The 23,635-nt window shown below is 50.2% G+C and overlaps 1 protein-coding gene across 1 annotated transcript in view; it reads right to left on the bottom strand.

Annotated features, from left to right (window-relative positions):
• PFKP (phosphofructokinase, platelet) overlaps positions 1 to 23,635 on the bottom strand; it is a 139,536-nt gene that overhangs the window by 91,409 nt on the left and 24,492 nt on the right. Inside the window, exons 3-14 of the mRNA XM_082833391.1 lie at positions 17,134 to 17,211; positions 14,144 to 14,333; positions 12,722 to 12,887; positions 11,661 to 11,705; positions 11,366 to 11,474; positions 7,564 to 7,659; positions 6,173 to 6,265; positions 5,438 to 5,563; positions 3,853 to 3,917; positions 3,271 to 3,340; positions 2,835 to 2,981; positions 541 to 611 (exon numbers count right to left, since the gene is read on the bottom strand). Coding sequence (XP_082689517.1) covers positions 541 to 611; positions 2,835 to 2,981; positions 3,271 to 3,340; positions 3,853 to 3,917; positions 5,438 to 5,563; positions 6,173 to 6,265; positions 7,564 to 7,659; positions 11,366 to 11,474; positions 11,661 to 11,705; positions 12,722 to 12,887; positions 14,144 to 14,333; positions 17,134 to 17,211 — 1,256 coding nt within the window. The remainder of the gene's footprint in view (positions 1 to 540; positions 612 to 2,834; positions 2,982 to 3,270; positions 3,341 to 3,852; positions 3,918 to 5,437; positions 5,564 to 6,172; positions 6,266 to 7,563; positions 7,660 to 11,365; positions 11,475 to 11,660; positions 11,706 to 12,721; positions 12,888 to 14,143; positions 14,334 to 17,133; positions 17,212 to 23,635) is intronic.

The raw sequence follows: 23,635 nt of genomic DNA, 5'->3' as shown, positions 1-23,635 counted from the left end.
TAATGATGGCTGCACCCTGAGATCAGAGAAGAAACAGCTTCGTATTAAATCAGCGCCTCGGGAACACACCCCATCCCCGGCTGTGCCCGAGAACAGAAGCGGCTGCACTTCAGAAACGTGTGGTTCTGTGTGGAGCCCCCCAGGTCCTCCCTCCGGCTGTGGGGACCTGGTGGCTCAGGCCTGCAGTCCCCACGACACTGAGCCAACATCAATCCTGTCTACACAGCAAGGTCACCGCAGCTCAGACATCCCTGTCTGCATCACCTCAAGCGAGATGAGGGGTTTCTGCCACCACTGGGTTCTTCCAATCAATGGAAACAAGGAATTATCAGAGGAAGCCATTCCCAGGTCCCCTGCTTTGTCTCTTTTTCAGGCCACATCTCATCAACTCCCCATAACACAACCCAGGTCCCTCCCGGACCGGAGCCAGGACGTGAACCAATTCCTCCTGGGTTCCTTTACGGGAACTTAAAGCAGCAGCATCTGCACCAGCTGCTCCCCGCAGGAACGTTCAGGTCAGAATCAAGATAGGAGAATTACCGTTTTGTCCCAAGAATGGAGCCACCTTGGCCGGTCCAGCCGCCAACATCAGCCCAGCCAATTTCCTTTACCTAATGTGCAAACAGAAAGAAACAGCTGTAGCGAAAAAGAAAAAGGAATTAGAGAGCTTTAAAAACAGCTCAGATGTCTGCACCTCTGACAGGCTTCGTGTCTGTAAGGATTTGAGAAATGTTAGGAAACGGCTTTCATTTCAAGGCTGAATGAGCTGCAGCCTGACCCAGATTCTAAGGCTCAACAATTAGGAACACGGACAGGCAAAGCCCCCCGCACGTAGGAAGGACCCTGCATCTTATTCCCCGCCATGCCTATCAGAGGCATGCTTTAGTTAGCCAAATCCCACCATTGCGAAGTAAAAGAAAAATTAATATTACAGTTTTCTTAATTAAACTAAGATTAAAAAAATGCTTCTTAAAAATTGAGAACCACCTACGAGCACCAATAAATGCCCACTAGGTGTTTGCACAACACCCCACAGCCATAACAGCAAAACGCTTTCCTTTCCCCCCCCACACACACTCGGGGCGGCCACAGTTTGGAATATCACCGGCCTCCAAACGCGCATCTTCGCCCAGGTCTCCTGAAGACCCTGCACGGGGTGCCACCTGCTCACTGGGCACCTCCCACTCCATCCAAGTCCCAGCGCCTCTCAGATCTCCCATGTCCATCAGTTGCAACTCATTCCTGCCTCCTTTCTTCACACCTGTGCATACTTAGTACTAGAGCAAATCCTATTGGCCAGGCCTTCAAAATGCACCCAGACCATGGAAGACTTCCCACGGACTCCGCCATCACCAGATTGGACCAAGCCGCCCGCATCCTGCCTGGGCTATTGCAGATAGTCCCCCAAGTACTCTCCTGCTTCCCTACTCCTGCCTCTTACGGAAACCTGTCAGAATGCACCACGCCCCTGCTCCAAACCCTCCTGTCTTTTCAAAGCAAAGGCCAGATCCCTTAGGATCACCTACAAACCATCCGGCCCTCTCCTCCTTTTCCCTCACCCCCTTCTTCCTTCCCCCTCGCAGTCACGTGAGCCCCTCCCGCCCCACCCCCCAACAGCTCAGGGCCTTTGCACCGCCCGCCCTGCCTGGGACCAAGATCCGGTGTCCCCGAGGGCACTTGCTCAGCCCTTCACACCTTGGTCTGGCGTCACCTCCCAGCATCACTGGCTGGAGGGCCTCAGTGAAGATGCCCATGGCACTCCAACCTCCTCCCCTGCGTTTTTTTAGCCCCAGTCACGTTCTGATATGCTGGAGAGTTCACTCCACTGATTTTTACCTGTCATCTCCCTCCCTGAGATGCAGGGAGTCTTGTCTGCGTTCTTCACCAATTTGGTTCCACAGCCTAAGAACTCAGTAAGTAGCTGCTGAGTCACTGGGTGAATAAACACAGCCGCCCCCTTATCTGCAGGGAGTATGTTCCAAGACCCCCAGCGATGCTGGAACCCTACATATCCACCTTTCCCTATACATACACACCTAGGATAAAATTTAATTTATAAACAGGCGCAGTAAGAGAATATCCAAATTGCCAGCATCACCCGTCTTGCACTTTGGGGACATTATTAAGTAAAGTAAGGATCACCTGAACTTAAGCACTGCCATACCATGAGGGCTGATCTGATCACCAAGTGACTAACGAGCAGATACCCTGGACGAGAGGATGATTCATGTCCCGGGAGGACAGAGCTGACAGTTGGAGATTTCATCACGCTACTCACAACGACACGTAATTTAAAACTTACAGACTGTCTATTCTGGAATTTTCCATTTAATATTCCTGGACCACAGGTAACAAACCGCAGAACTGAAACCTCGGATGAGAGGGAACCAGGAAACACCCGGCTAAGAGCGTAGCGTCTGTAGCCTCCCCACGTGGTTAGCACCCTGCATCCTATGACCTTGGTCTTGTGAATTAAGTCTCGGTGCCCCAGCTTTCTCATTAGGAAAATGGGGTAGTATCTTAGATTTCTGAGAGATTTAAATGGGTTAACACAGTAAGTGAATCGCGGAGGAGCAGTAAGTGTATTCAGTAAGCACTCAAGCAGCTAATCTCTTCCCTACGTTTTTAGCGGAGTGGGTGCTCAGCGCGCTGGCCTTGTGCATCACCCACGGCATCCCATGCACATCTCACTGCAGCCTCGTGAGCACGTGCTCCCCTTTCCACCTAATGCCCGGGTCCTCGGACCCCAGAGAGGCCCTCCCTACCACCTTTGAGAAATCCAGAATCTGCCTTCTCAGCAAGGACCTCCCTCGCCAGGCGCCCCCGGGACTCACCTGGCCTTTGGCGAAGCCCTCAAAGCCGTCGTACACAGCGAACACCTTGTGTCCGTCGGAGATGCCCACGCGCACAGCCGCGCGCACGGCCGCGTTCATGCCGGCGGCGGGCGCACCCACGTTCACGATGCCCACATTGCAGTTGCTCTGTAAGTCGGAGGGGGGGCGTGTGGGTGTGTGCGGGTCGCAGCAGATACGGCTCGCACCGCTGCACCCTGGAGCCGGAGCGTATGGGCTGAGCGCGGGGCCCAGGCGCCGGAACTGAAAAGCCTAATCGCCCAGGTGGGGGGGGGGGCAGGAGGAAAGGGTTGGCGGGGCACGGTGTGGTCTCCTGGGAGCCAAGACCCGGACTGGCCAGGGCAGAAGGACACCCAGGCCAGAGCAGGACCCAGGCATTGCCGGAGGCCGGGACGTGGTGCAGCGCAGCGTCTCCTACCTTACAGATCTGGGAGTCTGGCAGCTTGATGGCGAGCCGCTTGTAGGTGTTCAGGTTGTTCTCAAAGCTCCTAGAAGAAAAGGACGGTGTCAGACCAAAGGTTAGAATGTAGACGGAGCAGTATGGGCTCATCTGGGGAGAAGGGGCCTCAGAGGATGCTTGTGCCAGAGGCAGATGGCCCACAGGTGCCAGCTTTGTGTTCAGGCTCGCAGGGAAGGCAGCCTCAGGTGTTCCCAGTGACTGGAATGGATGTCCTATAAGGGGCTGAGGGGCATGGGGCGTTTAGGATGCAGCAAGTTTCTTTCCCCAAATGCTAGCAGCCACATGCCACTCTCTATCCTAATTTCATCAGCTTCTAAACAACCCCACCCCCACCCCCCACCCCCACCCCCCCAAAAAAATAAATTTCTCTGTAATTAGTCACCCGGGCCATTGACTTTTAGGAACAGTGCCTTAACTGCATACTGTCTTAATTTCTGACTTATGTTGATACAGAACAAGCACCGCCTGGAGGTACATTCTAACACCAGGCCTGACGAACAAAGGCTCCCAGTAAAACAGGTTTTTTCCCGGAAGACCCACCTTCCTCGGAGTTGCACAGCGTCCTTAAATCTCCTCTCATCCATCGCCTTTTGTACTTCCTGGGTCTTTAAGGAATTAACGAAAGGAAGAAAGAACATGTCAAGACGGTGCATCCTCAGATCCAGGCTAGGGACCTGGAACCAGCTTGGTCCTTGCATCCGGGTCCCTTCACGTCCAACCTTGTAGCCAGCAGCCTGGGGTCAGCGAGCCTGCACTGCCTGGCTACGGGGGGGAAGCCTAGGCCGCCCACCCAGGCTGCTTCGTAGAAAAGGATGAGGTGGGACCACCGGCCTTGCCAGAGTAAGCGAGGCCTGAAATCTTAGGGATTCCGGCCCATGAGAGCGAGGCCAGAAGGAAGCGGATCTCCCAGGCCAGGCTCTGAAAAATCCCCGTTTGACGCTGGTGAGGAAAGAACGAACAGAACCACCCCTGTCCCCGGGGAGCAGAGGACGCAGGTGACGCTGTGGCAGGGGCGGGGGGCCGACTGTCCCGGGGAACAGAGCGCTTTGGGACCAGCACCGCCCCCCCCCACCTTCAACCTCAGGATCCCAGGCAAGTCATCCATCACTCTGAGCTTCAGTTTCCTCCTCTGTGTGGTGAGAAAAATGCCCCTACTTCCACTGTCATTGTGGTGGTCAACGCTGCCAGGCCCTTAGGAAGACACCTGGCAAGCAGTGGTCAGTGAGGGGTTGGCTGTGGCCTTGTGAACAGTCTGGCTGAGGCGCCACGACGTATGGTCGTTCAAGGACAAGCTAGTGGTACCTACTGGCTGTCTGTCTCAAAACGGACAGAGACACACTGGACAGAAGAAATGTGCTCACAATAAGCTGCTGCTCATCATTCCACATTCTGTTCTTTTGAGCCACAGCCTCAGAGTCCACACACGTGCACACACCCTCATACACACATGCACACACATGCACACACACGCACAGACTTCCTCTACTGCCATTGGCTTTTGGAAAGTATGTTTCTGAGGGGTTACTTTCAACAAGTCCTGTGACTTAATTACTTAATTACCTCTCTGTACATGTTATAAAATACATACACCTCAGAGCCACTGGGAAGACCAAATGAGAGTCGTGAATAGACTTTGCAAAATAAAAAACAGTAACAATTCCTAATGCAACTCCACGGCCGCTGCAGCTACTGGACGGTCAACTGGAAAACCATCCCCTGCTTCCGTGCAGCCACTGGCCTGCGTTCCACACCCAGAGGAGGCGGCGCACGTTGGGGTCCCCCGAGTCGGCCATCCCTGTCACATCACAGGTGTGAGGGCCTCAGGGATGGGAGGGCAGGAGCAGCTGACCCTGGAGAGGCTGGATGGTGCCCTCCCCACCCCGAGAATCTCCCCGCGGTCCCTGCAGAGCCGTCTCCGGCCTCTCTGACCTGCCCACAGGAAGCGCCCGGGCACCCCGAGGACACCCCCTCCCGACAGACTAGACTCACGGAGGGGGCCCGCGTGCTCGGTGTCATGGGCCCGGGGAGGGGGCCCTGGGTCCCGGGGAAGGCCATCTGCCTGTGCTGGGGGAGGTACCCACCCCCAGTCCGCCCTGTGCTGGGCAGGGCCCAGCCCCGCACTCACCATCTGCACGCATTCCATCAGTGGCAGCCGCACCGCCTGGTTCCCGCTCAGCGACACCACGCAGGCCGGGGTCTCGGGGGTGGCCTGGAGGAGGGCGACCACGGCCTCCACCCCCATGCGGCTGGCCTGGTAATGACATCACGATGGTTGGAGCTGGCCCCGGGCCGACCCGGAGACCAGCCCGGCGCCCACAGAGGCTCCCCTCGTTCAGACGGGACCAGCCCTGTTCTCAGCTCCTCCGTCCTCAAGGCCCCCTCGCTTCTCCTGCACCGAGTCCCCGTTAGTTACTCAGAGCCCTTCCCGATTACTTCTAACCACCTCCAACGAGATCAACTCTGCTAGGAACTGGCGCGCTGGGGGGCGGGGTGGTCAGAGGTGTGTGGAGCAGGAAACCGAGAATTGGACTCTGGGTCTCTGTGGTCCCTGGGTCCATTTCTAGAAACCTGCCCGTGGACACCCCCTTTCCACCTTCTGGGTTTGTACCCCACATTTGGCAGGGTCTCTCAGTGTCTGGGTCACCAGGGGCCTAGGAACCCCCCTCGGTTAGCAGGTCTCCCTATGAGACTACGGGCCGTAGCACCCTAGGGACAAGCCAGCCGGCGCTGTGGGCAGAGATGCCCTTTACCGATGGCTCTACTCAAGATCACCCAGTCTTCGTAGCAGACTGGTCCCTTTGCAATCCCAGAGGTGTTCCTTTCCTTGTGACGATGCCTGACCATTTCCAGCCTCACTTACCAAAATCCTGTCAAAGGCTGAAGGCGTCCCACCTCTCTGCACGTGTCCAAGGATGGTCACCCGAGTGTCATAACCCAGCTGTGTGACCACGAGCTGAGGGGAAACACAGGACATGGCTGGGCACATCAGCTTGTTCTAGGGCTGGGGGCTGGGAGCAGGGGAAGGTCTCTCTCCCCTTCCTACACATCTATGTTGAAGAATGTTCTAGTTTCTAAATTTCACTTCCTGAAAGAATGTTTAACGGCTTGCTGAAATTAATATTTTTTAAAGAATACTTTTATCATCAAATAAAACCTCTGTGCTCCTACCTCGCAAGTGAACATAAGTAACACAATTTTAAAAAAAACACTGTTTCTATAGCTTGTATTTCAAGCATATACTTTGTAAAAATCTAAACATTTCCCTGAAATCACCTTGAATTTGTAAGGTTGTATTTGAAAAGCATGACACAGTAAAATCAAAGCGTCCCCTCCGTCCAGGGCCCAGGTGAACCCAGCCAGTGGCCGGGACAGGCTACCTGCCTTGACTGGCCCTCATTTACTTTATAAAAATGATGGGGCTGGGTCACAGGAATTCCATGGTCCCTTTTGGCTCTAATATTCCACAATCCAATCTCAACTTCAGTTAAGTGGGAAGGAATATCTTTGCCCTGACTGTATTGATTACTTCTGTAAATACTGGCAGATGACTTTCACAGATATTTTGATAATCAGGTGAAAAGCTGGTCAGGGAATACGTAAAAGGCATCAGAGAAACCAACTTGCAAAGCCAAGGTGATGATGTCCTTTGCCCTGATGGGCGGCTTCCACCAGAGCCTGAGTCTGTCTCCCCAGCACTGTGTCCAGAACCTGCCCAGTTACCTGGGCAACCGGGGAGCACAGCAGATCCCTCCTGGGCCAGACAAGCCAGCACCCGCCGACCAAGCCCAACAGGACTCGGGCAACAGGATTGCGGGGTCGGCCTCCATGCAGGGTGGAGGAGCAGTGACTAAGGCCAGCCGAGCGGCTTTCTCTGTGAATAAGGCCATGCTCAGCTGATGCTCCGGTGGGAGACGGAACTCTGCTGACCTCCTAGCTCCTGGGCAGCCGCCACCCAGAGCTGGAACCTTCTAACCCCACCCGATTGCATTTCCTCTGTTTCTGTCGGGGGAGCCCGGGGCCTCTGGGAATATTCCCAACAGTATTCCAGAGGCAGGGGCTCACCAGAAGCCAGGAGCTGTATGATTCTGATGCCAATAAAGTTATGAGTCATTACAAAAATATTTTTAATGAACAAGAAGAACAAAAAAACTTTAAATAATAGCGCATGGTTCCAGACTCCCGCCCTGCCCGGGGTGTCTAAATCTCCCGTTTCTAGACAGGCTCGGGGGGTGAGAAGCCTGAGACACTCACCTCCTTGATTTGCTCAGAGGTGATGGCTTTGTTTTGGGTGTCAATGGCTCCTTCGGCCACAATGATGATGTTCAGTCTTTTTTTCCGGGCACGGTTCTAAGGAAACAAAAGATGAAATCCTCAAATGCCTAAACCATTCTTAACGACATAACAGGGGCCTCTGCCCCACCTGAACTGGCCTCTCTCCAGGAAGAAATGGTCACCTGATTTCATAGGTGGTTTTTAAGGACACAGGCAGGTCAAGGTACCCTAGGTAAGCAGGTGGGACAGGACTGCAGACACAGAAGCTGCTGTGACATCACCACAGGCAGAGGCCAGCCCCCACTGCCTTTGACCCCAACCCACGGACGGTGATGAGCTCCAAGGCTGGGCTCTCCGGGGAGGGGGCTCTCTACTGCAAACCAGGCCCGAGAACTCCCCCGGAAGGCAGAGCTTCCTGCCACCTCACCTCAAGGAGGTTTGCACATAAGACCATACAGTTACAGAAATAATGGGGAATAAAAATCAGTGCTTAGGGCTTCCCTGGTGGCGCAGTGGTTAAGAATCTGCCTGCCAATGCAGGGGACACGGGTTCGAGCCCTGGTCTGGGAAGATCCCACACGCCGCGGAGCAACTAAGCCTGTGAGCCACAACTACTGAGCCTGCGCGTCTGGAGCCTGTGCTCCATAACGGGAGAGGCCGTGACAGTGAGAGGCCCGCGCACCGTGATGAAGAGTGGCCTCCACTCACCGCAACTGGAGAAAGCCCTCCCACAGAAACAAAGACCCAACACAGCCAAAAATAAATAAATACATTTATTTTTAAAAAAAAATCAGTGCTTAAAAACTGATTTTCGCCTTTGTGATGGGCAGCGCCAGCCCCAGGCCTGGGCAGGAGGGGCACAGAGGGGAATGTGGGCTCAGGCGGGGTCGGAGCCACCCTGCAGGAACAGCCAGGCTGGCAGCATCCAACACTGTGGTCCGCAGTGCTCCCAGGCTCACGGACAGCATCCTGTGATGCCTCAAATCACTCTCAGTGAGTCTGTTCTCCCTCAAGTCCCCAGTCAAGGACCCTCCTCTGGGGGGTGTGAGCTGTGTGGGGCAGTGAGCCCAGAGTGGGCAGCACCTGAGAATGTCAGCCAAGAGGGCTCGGCCCGTCCTGCATCACAAACACACATGCTGTCTTGTTGGTTTATGATAGATGTTAAATTTGCTACACTTTTTTTTTTATTGGCCACACCGCGTGGCATGCAGGATCTTAGTTCCCCAACCAGGGATCGAACCAGTGCCCCCTGCAGTGAAAGGTCAGAGTCTTAACCACTAGACCACCAGGGAAGTCCCAAAATGTGCTACACTTTGAAGAACTTATTAATCAGAGTACTTTCTAAAAGTTATAAGGATATGCCAACAAGAATGATTATTTTAGCATCACTTGAAAGAGCAAAAATGGAAGTAATGACTGGTCCACAAATATGGAATTGGCCAAATAGCCATACTTCATCCATACAATACAATATTCCAAAGTGGCTAAAAAAAAAATAATGGGGTCGGGGTCATCCCTGGTGGCGCAATGGTTAAGAATCCGCCTGCCAACGCAGGGGACGTGGGTTCAAGCCCTGGTCCAGGAAGTTCCCACATGCCACGGAGCAACTAAGCCCGTGCGCCACAACTACTGAGCCTGCACTCTAGAGCCCGCGAGCCACAACTACTGAAGCCCATGAGCCACAACTACTGAAGCCCATGAGCTACAACTACTGAAGCCCGCACGCCTAGAGCCCATGCTCCGCAACAAGAGAAGCCACCGCAATGAGAAGCCCGCACACCGCAACGAAGAGTAGCCCCTGCTCGCTGCAACTAGAGAAAGCCCCGGCACAGCAACGAAGACCCAACACAGCCAAAGATAAATAAATAAACTTACAAAAAAATAAAAAAATAATGGGGTCACCTATCCACTCAGGTGGGAAGACAGCCAGCTTGTCTGTGTAGTTCATTGACTGCCTCCTGGTCCCCCACCCGGATGGAGTCACTCATTCACTGAATCCTCACAAAATCTCTAAGGAGCAGCAGCATGACCCCGAGTTACAGCTGAGGAACTTAGGACATGAAGAGGAGGTCGTCTGACCAAACATCATTTGCTCCATGGTTGGCAGAGCCAGGATCCAGCCCTGGGACTTCTGATACCCCTGAGTCCTTTCCAACTTTATACCGAAATGCCCATGATTGGGGGATGCTCTGGGGCTTGCTTCCTGGGCCAATTATCTGGTAAGGTGTTTAGAGAAACTCTCACAGTGCTACACTGATAACCAATAAAAATTAATGACAGGCACTACAACATCGAGTGTTTCCACCCAAGTGAGCTTAAGCCATTAGTCCTAACTCTGCCAACGCTTAAGGGGGAATCCCAACACGTCCTAGCTGACAGGGCACTTTACAATGTCCGAAACTCAAGGAGGTTTGCAGATCAGACCACACAGTTACAGAAATAATGGAGAAACCTAAAAATCAGCCCCACGGCCTCACTGCTGATCTTCTGACCAGCCAGGCGCTTCCTCACAGCCAGGGTGCTTCCGGCTCTCTAAGGGCATTAGACCTTGGCCTGTGTAGTGTCACTGTCAACGAGGGCAGGGACTCGGGAGGAGAAGGGACAGATGCAGGGACAGGCACGTCCCTCAAGTAATGCCCCGTGGAATGGCAATTAAGTGGATGTCCTCAGCGCCACGATGAAGGACCTGCCTAACAGGAGGGCCAGTGCTCGGCTCCTGCAACCAGCCACGTACCTTCCCACACCAGCTGGCCGGCACAGCATGCCGCCCAGGTCCCCAGATCAGAACCAAGAGATAATGAACTCGTTTGTTACTTCAATGGTCATAGTCATCCCTGGGACGTGCCCCTGGCCTGCTGCAGCCTAGAGCTCCAGCCTCAAAAGGGTGCATGATTCTTCCTAGTAAAAGGACAGCTTTACCAACAGTTTCTTACGGAGGTTCTGGGTCAGCAAAGCTTATTTGATTTGTTGCTGGAATTCCTTTCTTGGAACCCATCACTTTGAAGGCAATGGCCATATCTTAAGAAACGTGGCTCCTGGCTATATGCAATGTTTACGTGTTTGCTGAATGCAACAATAATTAACCTCTGCCATATGTTTACTTTATTGCCTATGGAACAGCGATAAGATGGTTATGAAAATAAGAGAAGGGAAATTCAATACGCTTTGGGATTTCTGTCCCGAATGCTAACCGTTGTTTTCTACGAGGCCTCGCATGCCTTAGTTAGAAGCCTTAACTAGAGGAAATCTGCCCGACACTGATATTCCACGAGGTGAAACACAAGCCCAACCCGCAGACAGAAGGAAGGAAAAGCCTGGCTCAGAGGAGACAGCAGGCCAACCCACAGCAAGGCCAGCATGGTGGGGACCCCACAGCGGAAGGAGCTGTCACCACGTGTGCCACACGGCAAGATGGGGGATTCGGATGGAGTCAACACACAGGTCTCCTGTCCCTGTCACGTGGGGTCAGGGAGGCAGCATGTTCCCCAGACCCTGGACTCTCACATCACCTCCTCTGTTTACAGTTGTAGCTGCTGCTTTGCACGAGAAACACAAAAGCTTCAGCTGTTTTCCCTCGAATCACTCTTTGCAACAGTGGGAGGTGGATGGATGCGTGAGGGGTCGAAGCCCCCAGCAACCAGCCTGAAGCCACTTTGAGCAGAAAGCTGTCACCTGTCTAAAACTCCATCCAAACCGAACATGCTAACAGCCACCGCAAATCACGGCCGGGGCAGCGCAACCAGAATCGCTGGCAGTTAAGAGAGGCGAAACGTGGGTTTACCTCTGAGAGTTTGATGCACATGTTTTCCTGCCAACCTTCTTCTGGTGGAGATTCTGGAAGGAACACCCAGTCGGCCCCACAGGCCAACGCACTCACCAGGGCCAGGTACCTGCACGGAGACAGCAATGACCTCGTGGGGCTGCTCAGGGCACCCTGAGCTCAGGGCCAGCCCCGGCAGATAGGACGCCGCTGGCTCCTCGGGAACCCTTCCTGGCACCTTCGTGCAAGGGTGCGGGACCCCACAGGGACTGTGCTATCGGTCCTCTCCATCCCCGTCACATCCGCATGTACGTACCCGCAGTGCCTCCCCATGACTTCCAGGACGAAGGTCCTCTGGTGGCTGGAAAAGAGATAAAGGAAATATCCACTTAGCACCACCGGGAAAGCAAACAGAAACGCCTGCTTTGTGTTTCCAGCAGGTACCTGAGCTGCCCCGCAAATGACCCACTTTCTACACAAGCAAATGCTATTGTGAGTGTGTTTCAAGCTCTTTCCAGCAAAGGGGCTGCAGCAGCGAGAAGCACCTCCCGGTTGTGTTTTACAGCAGGTGTGCTTGTGCCAGACACGCTCATGCTACCAGGACACGTGTGTGCTCTTCCCAAGACAACGGCTCTGCTGGGCAGCGTCAGCTGCTTCTCAGGCCACAACCGTGGGCTGGAGACCGCCCGCAGCAAGGCAGGACATGACAGGCACAGAGTCAGGTCCACACCCGGGGACCACAGCCTTTCCACAAATGGGAAACTAACCGCCACCAGTGACCCTGGGAACCCGAAGGGGACATGGTTTGCCACCGGTCGCAGTTCCACTGGGCGTGGCCCTGAGACAGTGGCAAGTGCCTCATCCACGAAATGGAGGCACGTGTTCCATTTCCTCTCTCACGTGGCTTTCGTGAAAGTGCTTCGGAAACCCAAGGGCTCCACAGAAGGCATTATGGTAAAGGTTCTGCCATGAGTCCACAGCACGGGGACAGAAGGTCTCTGCCTCATCTACATGCTGGGAAACCCACAGGTGAGAAGCGGAACAGGTGGGATGCTCGCCCAGCTCTGATGACAGCTGTGCAAACTCGGGGCTTTACTTTCTGTGATTCCTGCAGGAGAGCTTTGGGTGGGACTTTATGTACTGCTTTGTCTTTTTCTTTTTTCTAAATTCTCTCCAATGAACACTTTTTTCTTTTACAATTGGGAAGCAGTGACTTTTGAAAATTGAAAATAAAAAGTAAACCAATACAAAATTGTTTCTAATATCAAGTGACAAGGCTTGTGGAACCTTCCAGAGCGGGCACTGAGGTCTCCGCAGCCCATGTCTCAAGCCCAGGGCCGCCTGCCCGCCCGCCCACCGGGTCCCCATGGCCACCACCTCTGGGCAGTCGTCATGATGGCGTCCACCACCTCGATGATGCGGTGCAGGGCAGAGTCCGTGCCGATGGTCATGTCGGTGCCGCAGAAGTCGTTGTCGATGGAGCCCACCATCCCCACCACGTTGAGGTACCCGTGCTTCTGCACCTCCTCCGTGTTGATCTTGCCTGTGGAGGGACAAGCCGCATGCCCAGGATGACACGGGGAGGGGGGAATGCACGCTTCGACATGGGTTTACTACCCACTGCATCAGATCTGTACACGACCTGATCCTGCATACTGACGGAGAGAAAAGCCACACAAAGGTGGAGCTGGGGACAAGATAGGAGCAGTCATTTGACACCCAGACAAGAACACCGACCCAGGCGTAAAAATTAAAGGAAGGAAGGATCGCACGCTGCAATCGGTGGATACACTTTGACTTCTGTCTGGCAACGGCCTTGGAAAACGGCCTGGCTCCGAATAAGACATGTCACCACCCCAGATCTAAGTCTGAAAGAACATTGTACAACTGGTATATTGACTCCTTACAGGCCCATGGGGGCTAATTAGTTGGTAGAGATCTACTTAGCGCTCTCAGGAAAGACCACCGGGGATGGTAGAGCTGCTTAAATGGGACCAGAAAGGTCAAGGTCAAGGGGGAGGCAGCTATCCCTCTCCTGAGTTACCACCCCAGGCACCTGTCTTACACCAGAGCACGGTGCAGAGACATCGTTAGGTCCTTTGCTGCTGGCGTCTGACAGCCCCTCTCCATTCCCCAAACAGATGTCACAGAACTTGGGGTCATCGCTTTAGCGCAAGTTTACGCTTTTCATAAGGTTGCTATTAGTTCAATTTGCTTCCACTGGCCATATTTTATATTAAAGTGGAATTTTGTAACAACATGTTTAAAAGACAAAAACCACAGAATATATAGGTTTCTTGAAAATCCCTTCCTATGATAAAGGACCATCCAGCAGCAGGTCGTTACCATCTAAATTTAAGTCTTGTAACAACTGATAGAAAGACCCCAGGGGAGCTGGGGGGGGGGGCAGCCATGGGCGTCTGAGGACAGGTGTGAGCCAGAGCCACACACATGGCTGTTTGGCCTCGCCTCGAGCCTCTGACCCTCCTCTGTAAAGTGGGGATCGATACAAACCCTCTCAGATGGTTGTCACGAGCAGTGCACAAAACCGCCTATGTCAAAAGTGGAGCCATGCCTGGCACGTAGGATGGCGGAATGAATGTTATTCTTATTACCGTTACTGTCATCATTTGAGGCACGAATATAAGTGCTGAGGTGGCGACTGTAAGATCTGCATCGCCACCAGCAGCAAATACCTCTGGGACAGTTAAGCAGGCAGAATGTATGAACTCAAAGCTGTCTGAGGGGATGGGGAGACAGAGCCCCACGAGAGTAATGTGCGTGGAGACAGAGACACACCCTCCCGGGCCAGCTCCTCCAGCAGCCCACTCCACTCCTTCCGGAAGATATTGGCCCCGGTGAGACTCCCGTCCCCGCCGATCACACACAGGTTGGTGATGCCCAGCTGAAGCAAGTTATGAGCAGCCTTCAAGCGGCCTTCCCGAGAACGGAAGTCCTTGCAACGGGCGCTGCCAATAATGGTCCCTCCCTGGAAAAGAAAGAAAACCGTGTTTATCTATTTCCTCCCATTTGGACAGAAAGATGGACAGATTGGTTTATGTGAGTGCTGATGTAAAACCACAGGACTTTCAAAGCATAGGTTTCCTTCCTTTTCATCTTTTGAATCGATCAACTGTGAAAATTTAGAGTTTTCCCATTTTTAGCTCTACCCCAGAATTCAATGGCTAAAGACGCTGCATCATTCCCAAGGGAAACAGAGTAGGGGACGGAAACAAGGATGAACGGCAGCCATCAGCTAAATGCGTGGAGCTGAAGAGTCTGCAAGGTAACAACAGCTGTCCCGTGGGGAAGCTGCACCAGCACAGGGAGGGCTGGACCCCGCACACTCTCTGAGCCTAAGACGGGCCCAAGGCCGGTCAACAGCCACAGCCAGAGAAGCACTGTGTCCAGCAGCCCCAGGTAATAAGACTCCCCTTCTGTTAGTCAGGGCTCCCCACAAGTGCCAGCAAAGTAGAAATCTGTGAGCCAAAGGGATTTATTTTTGCATGAGATCTGCCCCACCCCTCCCTGCCCACACCCCTTTTTCAAGCTTAAATCTTAGCTGGATTATCCAAACTTCTGGGAGAGAGAAATCATGATTTTTCATACTTTGTTTTTCAAAAGCAAAGGATCCCTAGTTGTATATAGAAAAATTCAGGATGCCTTTACACAAACCCTGCACACACTGATAAAACTTCAGTTTGTGCATGACCTTCCAAGTGCACGCCTGCTTCATAAAGCAAGGTGCCCATCAGCAGAAGTGATCCTGGGTTAATGATGACGGTCAGTGTGACAGGGGTGACGTCAGGACCTGGCACAGCACCGGGAAGCCTGGGTAGAAGGTGCAGGGTGCAGAGCAAAGATAAGCCAGTCCTCTGGACTTTGATTTGACCAAGAGCGATTAGAGGGTCACATAATTTCTATCAACGGGAAGTCAGCAACCCATAAACATTGAGGAGATAACACGGACAGGGCCCCAGGAATTAAACCCAGGACCGAGTGGGTTGCAAAGAAGTGGACACCAGTCTCTCTCTCTCTCTCACACTCACTCACTCACACACACACACACACACACACACACCAACCATACTTGTAATTCGTATCTTTCTTCACAATCACCATAGTAGAGTGGAAATGCTCTCCTCACACGTGGGTTTCCTGTCTGGAATTCAGATGACAATGTCCTGACTTTTTGCAAATATTACTCTACCTAAGTATCCATGGTTGTCCAACTTTCCTTCAGCCTCTTCCCAGGAGTAGTAGAGCAAAAAGCCTCAAGTGCAGACTTAAGAGTCTGTGACGGCATTTCAACTCACACCCCACTAGCATCCGCCCCTGCCCCCCCAGCTTTACTGAGATGCAATTGACATACAACATTTGTAAGTTTAAGGTGCACAAGGTGATGATTTGATACATGTATATATTGTAAAATGATGACCACCATAAGATTAGTTAATACCTCTATCAATCCACATAGCTACCTTTCTGTGGCGAGAACCTTCAAATATATAATACAGCATGGTTATATTTTTAAAGGTATAGAACATGATAACTCAATATTGGTGCACATTGTGAAATGATCACCATGATCAAACTAATTAACACCTCCATCACCTCATCTGGTTACCTGTGTGTGTGTGTGTGTGTGTGTGTGGTGAGAACATTAGTCTCTTAGCAACTTGCAAGTACATAATACGGTAGTGTTAACTACAGTCACCACGCTATACATTAGATCCAGAACTTATTCATCTTATAACTGGAAGCTTGTGTCCTTTGACCAGCATTTCTGCAACCCCCTCAGTCCCTGGCAACCACCATTCTACTTTGTTTCTCTTGAGTTTGCCTTTTTTAGATCCATGTATCAGTGAGATCATGCAGGGTTTGTCTCTCTGTGTCTGGCTTGTTTCATGTAACATAATGTCCTCAATGTTGTCCTACATTGCTGGACTTCCTCTTTTACGGCCAAATAATATTCCGTTTATATCTATATACCATATTTTTTCATCCCTTCTTCTGTTGCACTAGCACCTTCAGAGGGAATGGGACCGATCTCTTTTCTTTCAATTAAAAAAATACTCAACATGAGTCACACATAAATACATACATTTCAAAAGATCAAATCGCAAGAGCTTTTCATGAAATCCATTCCTTCCATGTAATCTCTTTATTTCTCAACTGACTTGGAGTCTTCACTAAGCTACATTGTTCCAGGAATTTATTACGCATGAAATATTCAGGCAAGAGGTTCCTTTAAGTTCCATGTGAGCAACTATTTCGCCTGAAGTGGTGATTGCTTCATCCTTGCGCACACCAAGGAAATCAGCCCTGTCTGGGTCAGGGCAGAACAGGGATGCTGTGTTCCCACTAAATCCACAGCCCCTGGAGGCTGCCAGTCGGGATCTCTCCCATGCTTTGTTACACTGATGCCAAATGACTCCCAAAACCCAACAGGCAAGGAGATTTGCCACTAAACACACAGCGCCAACAAACCAGAACTGCCTCAACGTTAATCTGCTCTAAAAAGATACCAGATCTCCCCCTTCAAGTGCCACTAGCCATCCCATGTAACTTTTTCTTGCAAGGATAATTCCTTAGTGTGCCTGATGTAGAGCTTCTTAAAAAATTGAATTAAATGGCAAATTAAGAATGTTATCTTTCCATGCGAGTAGATAAGAATGATGCCAGGCAGCACTTTAATCTGTTGTAGGTATTACTGGAGCGTAAGCACAAGAGGTTTCAAACCGAAGAGTTACTCAGAGAGAGAAGCAGGATGGAAGCTCAGCACGTACCACTTGCAGGATGCTGGAGACACTTTCCCAGTCGGCTTCCACAATGTTGCTGCCACCATCCACCATGCCCTGGTAACCCTGGGGGAGGGAAGGAACATCTTTTTAAGACTGGGTTCAACTGTGTTGAGACATTAACTGATCCATGAGTTACGTCAAATGGAAACTCCGATGACAATGAATCCAAATTCCTAAGAGCCCTATGGTGAGAGAACACAGCGTAACACTAGTGCTCCTTCCAAGCCCTACATTGTGGGAAAGCCTCTTCAGTTTCAACTCCAACACTGGGAATTTCCACCCAGTGCTACCCAGAGTAGCACAGGGAGTCAGATAGTTTGCCTGGTGTCTACTGGCTCCTGAGAGATTGAAAAGGGACGTATTTACCCTGACACTGTTGGTGACTCAACACAAACTCATGGAGAGCAGTGGTGTCAATCACACCGCGTACAGGAAGGCATCTGCCGGGTAATCCGCGACTCTCCACACACGTGAAATAGGGTCTAAAAGCACAGCTCGATGTCACCCCATCCTCATCTGCCTTACCTTCCAACTAGTGCCAGTTTACTACACTGAGGGGAGACCCTGAGTAAATCTGGACGACGATGCACAGTTGATCAAAGACAATTACATTTCAACTTTAAATGCATCTCATTCTCCTCACAGATTGTCCAAGATCAGGAAGGATGCTGTGCCACAGCTAAGACTTGGCACGGCCAAATAAGTACTTTTTTTTTTTTTAAAAAAAAGGAATGACAGTAATGTTCATTTGAATCTCTATCTATGTGACTCACCTTCCAGGGCATTTACCCCTGAAAAGGAATAGGCATTAGCCATTTAGAAAAGTTTATCATAATAGATTATTGTTGTGGATTCCTATCTCCTGCCTAGTGAAAGTCAAGAGGGAAGGAAAAAAAGGAATATAGATTTTTAAAAATGAAACAGCCCATGGAGTATGGAGCAAAAATTAATCAACAGTGCAGCCACCTTTATGGGTGATCAATTTGCATATTTATAGGTGTAAAATTTCCAACAAAATGTAATACATATGATATATGACATTATAATTCTTATGTATAACACTATGTTATAAAACCTAACACTAGATTATAGACATTTATTTATATATTTCATATATAATATACACATATTATATATCATAAACTTTTGTAAATGAACCTGCTCTCAGCTTCTCCCTTTTCTATTTGATTCCATGCTCGTTCCCTTTCCTAGCTGTCACATATTAACACAAGACTATACACACATGCACATATGTATTTATATATTGATACATTATATATAATAAATCAGTCATTATATACAGTATAATTATATTACACACATTATATTAATTACAATACAATACATATAATATCAATATTGTATAGAAATACATCTATACCCATGTGTGTGTGTACAGTCTAGTGCTACACATGTGACAGACGCTCCCTCGGCCTCAGGATGGGCTGGGACAGGGACTCCCACAGCCTGGCCTTCACGGAGAAGCAGTGGAACTTCCTCCAGACACACCTCAGTCCAACTCTAAGATCGCTTTTATCTTTCTGTCCCCATCTCCCTTCTTTCTGGAAACCGTAGACGGTGTACATTTTTAGCCTGTTCCATTTAAAGTACTGAGCCTGGTATGGCTGTTACCATGGAGAGCAAGGGTGACAAGCGTGAGTGTGATGTGATCCAGCACCCCCATCCCCCAGAGAGGGAGCACTTATCAGAGGTGTTGTTTAAGTTGCATCCCGGCATGTAAGCTACCTGGGACAGGCTGGCCCGCAGACCACCCTGCCGCTCCAGGAGTGGGAGCAAAACAAGGTCCTCTCCTCTTCTAAGTGGCCCCCAGGGAGCTTCTTTCCACAGAATATTAAAAATAGGTAGACAGACAGATGATAGGCAGCTAGACAGTGGCGGACAGATAACCGACAGTAGGTGACAGGTGACTCGGATCAGAGATACTGGCAGAGGATAAACGGGAGAGAGAGGGAGAATGTGGCCTTAGGGCTGCCCTTTCAACGACCTCTCCCTCCTCCAGACTCCCAGGCCTCTGGTGGGAATGACGCTCACCCTGCGTGCACAGGGCAACTGAACAAACCACAGTCAGTGGACGTTCGTTTCCAAGATGCCTGGGAGGCAGGGAAGGAGAAGGCGAGCAGCCCCGGGACCTGGGGCCAAGTTTCAGACCTTCGGCTGCTGTGCTGACATGCACCCTGCAGGGAGGGGTGATGTTTAATCATCCAAACCCAAGTGCTTCTGAGAATGAGAGGAAACTTGACGGTAATTCAGTCCGAACAGCTGGCACAAAACCAGACCGACTCTGGCAGAGCAGGATGGGGAACTGGGCTGACCCGAAGGCCTTGACAAAACAGATAGTGAAAATCTTCTAATGCCTTCACACTGATAGCCACCGGGGAGATTTCTGCACACTCAGCCCTAGGTAAATAAAGAGACTAGGGAACCAGTCCCCTAGTCTCCTACAAGGATGCTTACAAGGATGACGTCGACATAGCTACAGGGTCAGGGACTGCCGTGGGGCCGTGTCAGCCGTGCAGGTGACAGCAGCAACTTTTAGATGATTCCTGCAGCACCTGCTTCTTAGCCAAGCACCGGGACGGTTAGCTGCTTAATACCTGCCCAATGGGAAATGGAAACATTTCCTTTCCCTTGATTATTTCTGAGAATTTAAATACGGATCTAATAAAAAACATCTGCAAATCCCTTTGCTCCTACAGTGAGAACACGGCAAACCGTTCTCCAGACCGGAACGCTTATTCTGAGAAGTAAAATGTTCTCCAGAAAGAATCTGCTTATTTTGTGTAGCCTAAATACATACAATAAAGAAAGTGACTAAGAAAGTGGATGATTTTGCGAGTGTTGCACTCAAAGCAGCTCTCTATTGTGCCCATGGGCTGGGTCATAGGAAATGACTCACTCACTGTAGTTTGTGAAGTTGTTAGGCCCATGGAACATCTGAATAACAACTACCACCTACAGTTTTAAGTTGTCTTTTGCTAACACAGAAGATGTTACTAAGGGAGGGAGCCTAGTTTTACACAAATGTACCATGATTTATAAATTCAGAGGAGGTTTTGCAAGTCTCCTTAGAAGGTTGAACACTCACTGTGACACAGCCAGAGCCCAAAATACTTTCTCAAATTCTGTTTCAGGATCCGCCTTCCGAGCCAGTTCTACGATTCACACAAGAAAGGCAAACCGTAAAACACTGGAAGCCACGCTTAGCTTTGGACCAAAAGTAACACTGTCTCGTTGGTCCTGGTTCATAAGGTGACCCCAGGAGACCCTCGGCTGGTTGTATCAAATCCAGCGCTGATCTATCTAAGAACATGCCAGAGGCTCTGAAAACATCTTGACTTCTTGTCTGGGATTGTTTTGAGCAAAACAGGCACAGTCTCTCAAAGGATTATGTAGGAGAGGCTGCCACATGTAGGGGTATTTATAGGCATTTGTTAAATCTGTTCTAAATAGGGTAAGAGTTAGTCCACCTGAGGGTGGCTTTCGCTTACAAGAAATCGCAGGTGTACTGTTTAAAATTAAAGACCCTGAGGGAAATTACGATCTTGTGCTATGGCAAAGTTGGCTTTTTTAAAAAATTTATTTTTAATTTATCTCATTCTGAGAGAAAAATTACAGTTTTATACTATAACAAAGTTGGCTTTAAAAAAATTTTAATTTATCTTATTTTCATTTTTTCTGGGAGGTATATATCTATATATAATTATGGTATCACTAGTGTTTGCATTTGTCCAGACACAAACCGTACATATTTACTATGTACAGTCCTTTGTATATCGATTATACTTTAATAAAACTTAAAAAAGATATTTGCAATATATACCAATTGAAGACAAAGGTGAAGGTGAAAGAAAATTACTGGTATTTTAACTCTGCCTGATGGCAACTTTGCCTTCATTTTTCTGATTACTTTCAAAGAGACAAAGTCTAATAGCCCGCCTCTAGTCCTTTCTACTTATAGCCCACTGAATTAGTTGCATTAAATACAGAAGCTTTAAGGCCAGTTCTTGCACTGAAGCCAGGTAAGATGTTTTCTGCTCCGTTCAGTCTTGGCTTTTTGTTTCAGAAAACTGTCGGATGGGTCCCCATGTCTTCTCAACTTAGTGATGCTTTTCCCGAATCCTGGATTCTTCAGTCAGCAACTCTGTTTGAATGTCAAGCATTCCAAGGACCAGAGGAAACAATCGCTAAAAAGATAACAGTATCTAGAAAACACTTTGGAAGTGTGTTATCACTGACATTCAGAGACTTCTCCAGGGGCTCCAACTAAATCCTGTGTTTGTTTCCTACAGAATGAAGGTTTTCCAATTCCTTAATAAATAAACTTTTCGCTTATAGGATTTAAGAGCCAGCACATAGAGGGGTTGGCTCTGAACTGCTCAAGGGTTAGTAAGTGCACTGTGCCCAGCCAGGTGTGAGTGCAGGAGAGACAGGCGGTGACAGCTCTCCATGCTGATGGTTTTCAAGGTTTGGGAATCATGAGTTTATTCAGCGCATAGGAGACTCATGCGCAGAACCTCAGATCACACACTTCCTCCCTCACCCAGAGCCTGCTCGGCCCCCACTAGGTTCTAAATGCACAGACGCCCTGGTCCAGGGAACCAAGTCACTCCTGCGTGCTGATTTCACAGCTTTGGGGAAAATGCCTTTGAGTTTGTCCTTGGTGAGATGTGGTCAACTCCAAACTTCTGAACGGGTTACAACACTACGAGTCATGGTACAGCCCTGAACTTTGTGCTTTTGGAAACCCAATGATTTATTGAGCCCTCTGGTGCTATTAGATTTCTTTAAGCCAAAGCTCATAATACACAGTTCCTGGTATGTTATAAACCAAAAGTCACAGCAGGACAAAGCCAGTCGCATAAGCCAGCCGTCTTCTCTCACAGTGAATTATGTACTTAATTAGTGGTATCAGCTGGCAGGGCAGAGGCAGGGAGGGAGGTGATCTTTTTTGCAACTTGGGCACTAAAATGGTTCCTAGAACTACGTGGTCTAAGCCCAAGGCAGATGTTGACGGTGTGAGGATCAAGCCAGATCACATGGGAAGGATTCAGCTGGACCTGGCAGGGGGCAGGCATGCAGTTAAAAAGGGTGCTCAGGGGGCTTCCTTGGTGGCACAGTGGTTGACAGTCTGCCTGCTAATGCAGGGGACACGAGTTCGGGCCCTGGTCTGGGAGGATCCCACATGCCGCGGAGCAACTGGGCCCGTGAGCCACAACTACTGAGCCTGTGCGTCTGGAGCCTGTGCTCCGCAGCAGGAGAGGCCACGACAGTGAGAGGCCCGCGCACCGCGATGAAGAGTGGCCCCCGCTTGCCATAACTAGAGAAAGCCCTTGCACAGAAAGGAAGACCCAACACAGCCAAAAATAAATAAATTAATTTTTTAAAAAAAGAAAAAAAAAAGAAAGGAAGGTATCAAGTAGAAAATATCTATAAAAAAAAAAAAGGTGCTCAGGGCCGTAAGAGTTCACTCTTCCAGGCGTGCATAAGCCAGCCTGTCACCAAGAAGGTAGGTCTCGCCCTGCATTCCCCAGGTCATCCACCTTTTGTGAATTAATTTAAAGAACTCAACCAATCCAGCAAGGGGCACGTCAGCCAAAGGGCCAGGCGGCACCGCCTCTCTCCCAGCTGCACAGAGAATCTTCTACCTATACCTTCCGGCATCGCTGTTACAATTTTTAGACAGGCGGTTAGTGGTTAAGGAGTTCTGTCTTTAAACAAGTTAAAATGCAGAAATGGTACGTGTAAAACCTCAAGGAAATGAGACAACTTGATTCTGGTCACCTCTCGGCCTTCACGGAACTATTGGGGCACAGGTGAGGGTGGTGACCGCAGGCGAGAGCAAAGGGGTGACAAAGCCAGACACGTCCCCAAAGTTGACCTTCTAACCTGCTCTCTGTGCGGGTGGGTGGCTTTACCATCTGTCCTGCCCACACATCCCAGGATCACAGGACACCCAGCAAAGCCACCTGCATCTCCCTCCCTCCCTCCCTCCTGCTCGAATCCCCTGCAAGGACGAGCCCAGGGTTCCGACAGAAGAGCAGAGATGGTGGTGGGATGAACTGGGAGATTGGGATTGAGATATATACACTAATATGTATAAAATAGATAACTAATAAGAACCTGCTGTATAAAAAATAAATAAAATTAAATAAAATTAAAAAAAACAAAGAGCGGAACCTCAGCTTCTGGGCAGGACTGCCCACGCTGCCCTCGCTGGGAAAGTGAGTTTTTGTTGTCCTTTGGTCACAATGTGACATTTCTCACTTGAAAAATTGTGAAAGCGGGCAGTTCACCATATACAAGAAGAAAAATAATGTGCCTTTGTGGCAAACAGAGGCAAGGAAGGGAGACAGGGTACCAGTCTATTAACTGACAACTAAACCTTGCTCATCATCATAGGATGCCAGGCCGGGATGCTCAGGGCCCTGACCAAGTGCAGCTCAGATTCCAGGCTGGTCCGAGAGGG

The sequence above is a fragment of the Leucopleurus acutus genome (genome assembly GCF_964270905.1).
Source record: "Leucopleurus acutus genome assembly, chromosome: 1".
Taxonomy (NCBI): domain Eukaryota; kingdom Metazoa; phylum Chordata; class Mammalia; order Artiodactyla; family Delphinidae; genus Leucopleurus; species Leucopleurus acutus.
The sequence above is the reverse complement of the archived record's forward strand: the minus strand, read 5'-3'. Positions and strand labels throughout refer to the sequence as shown.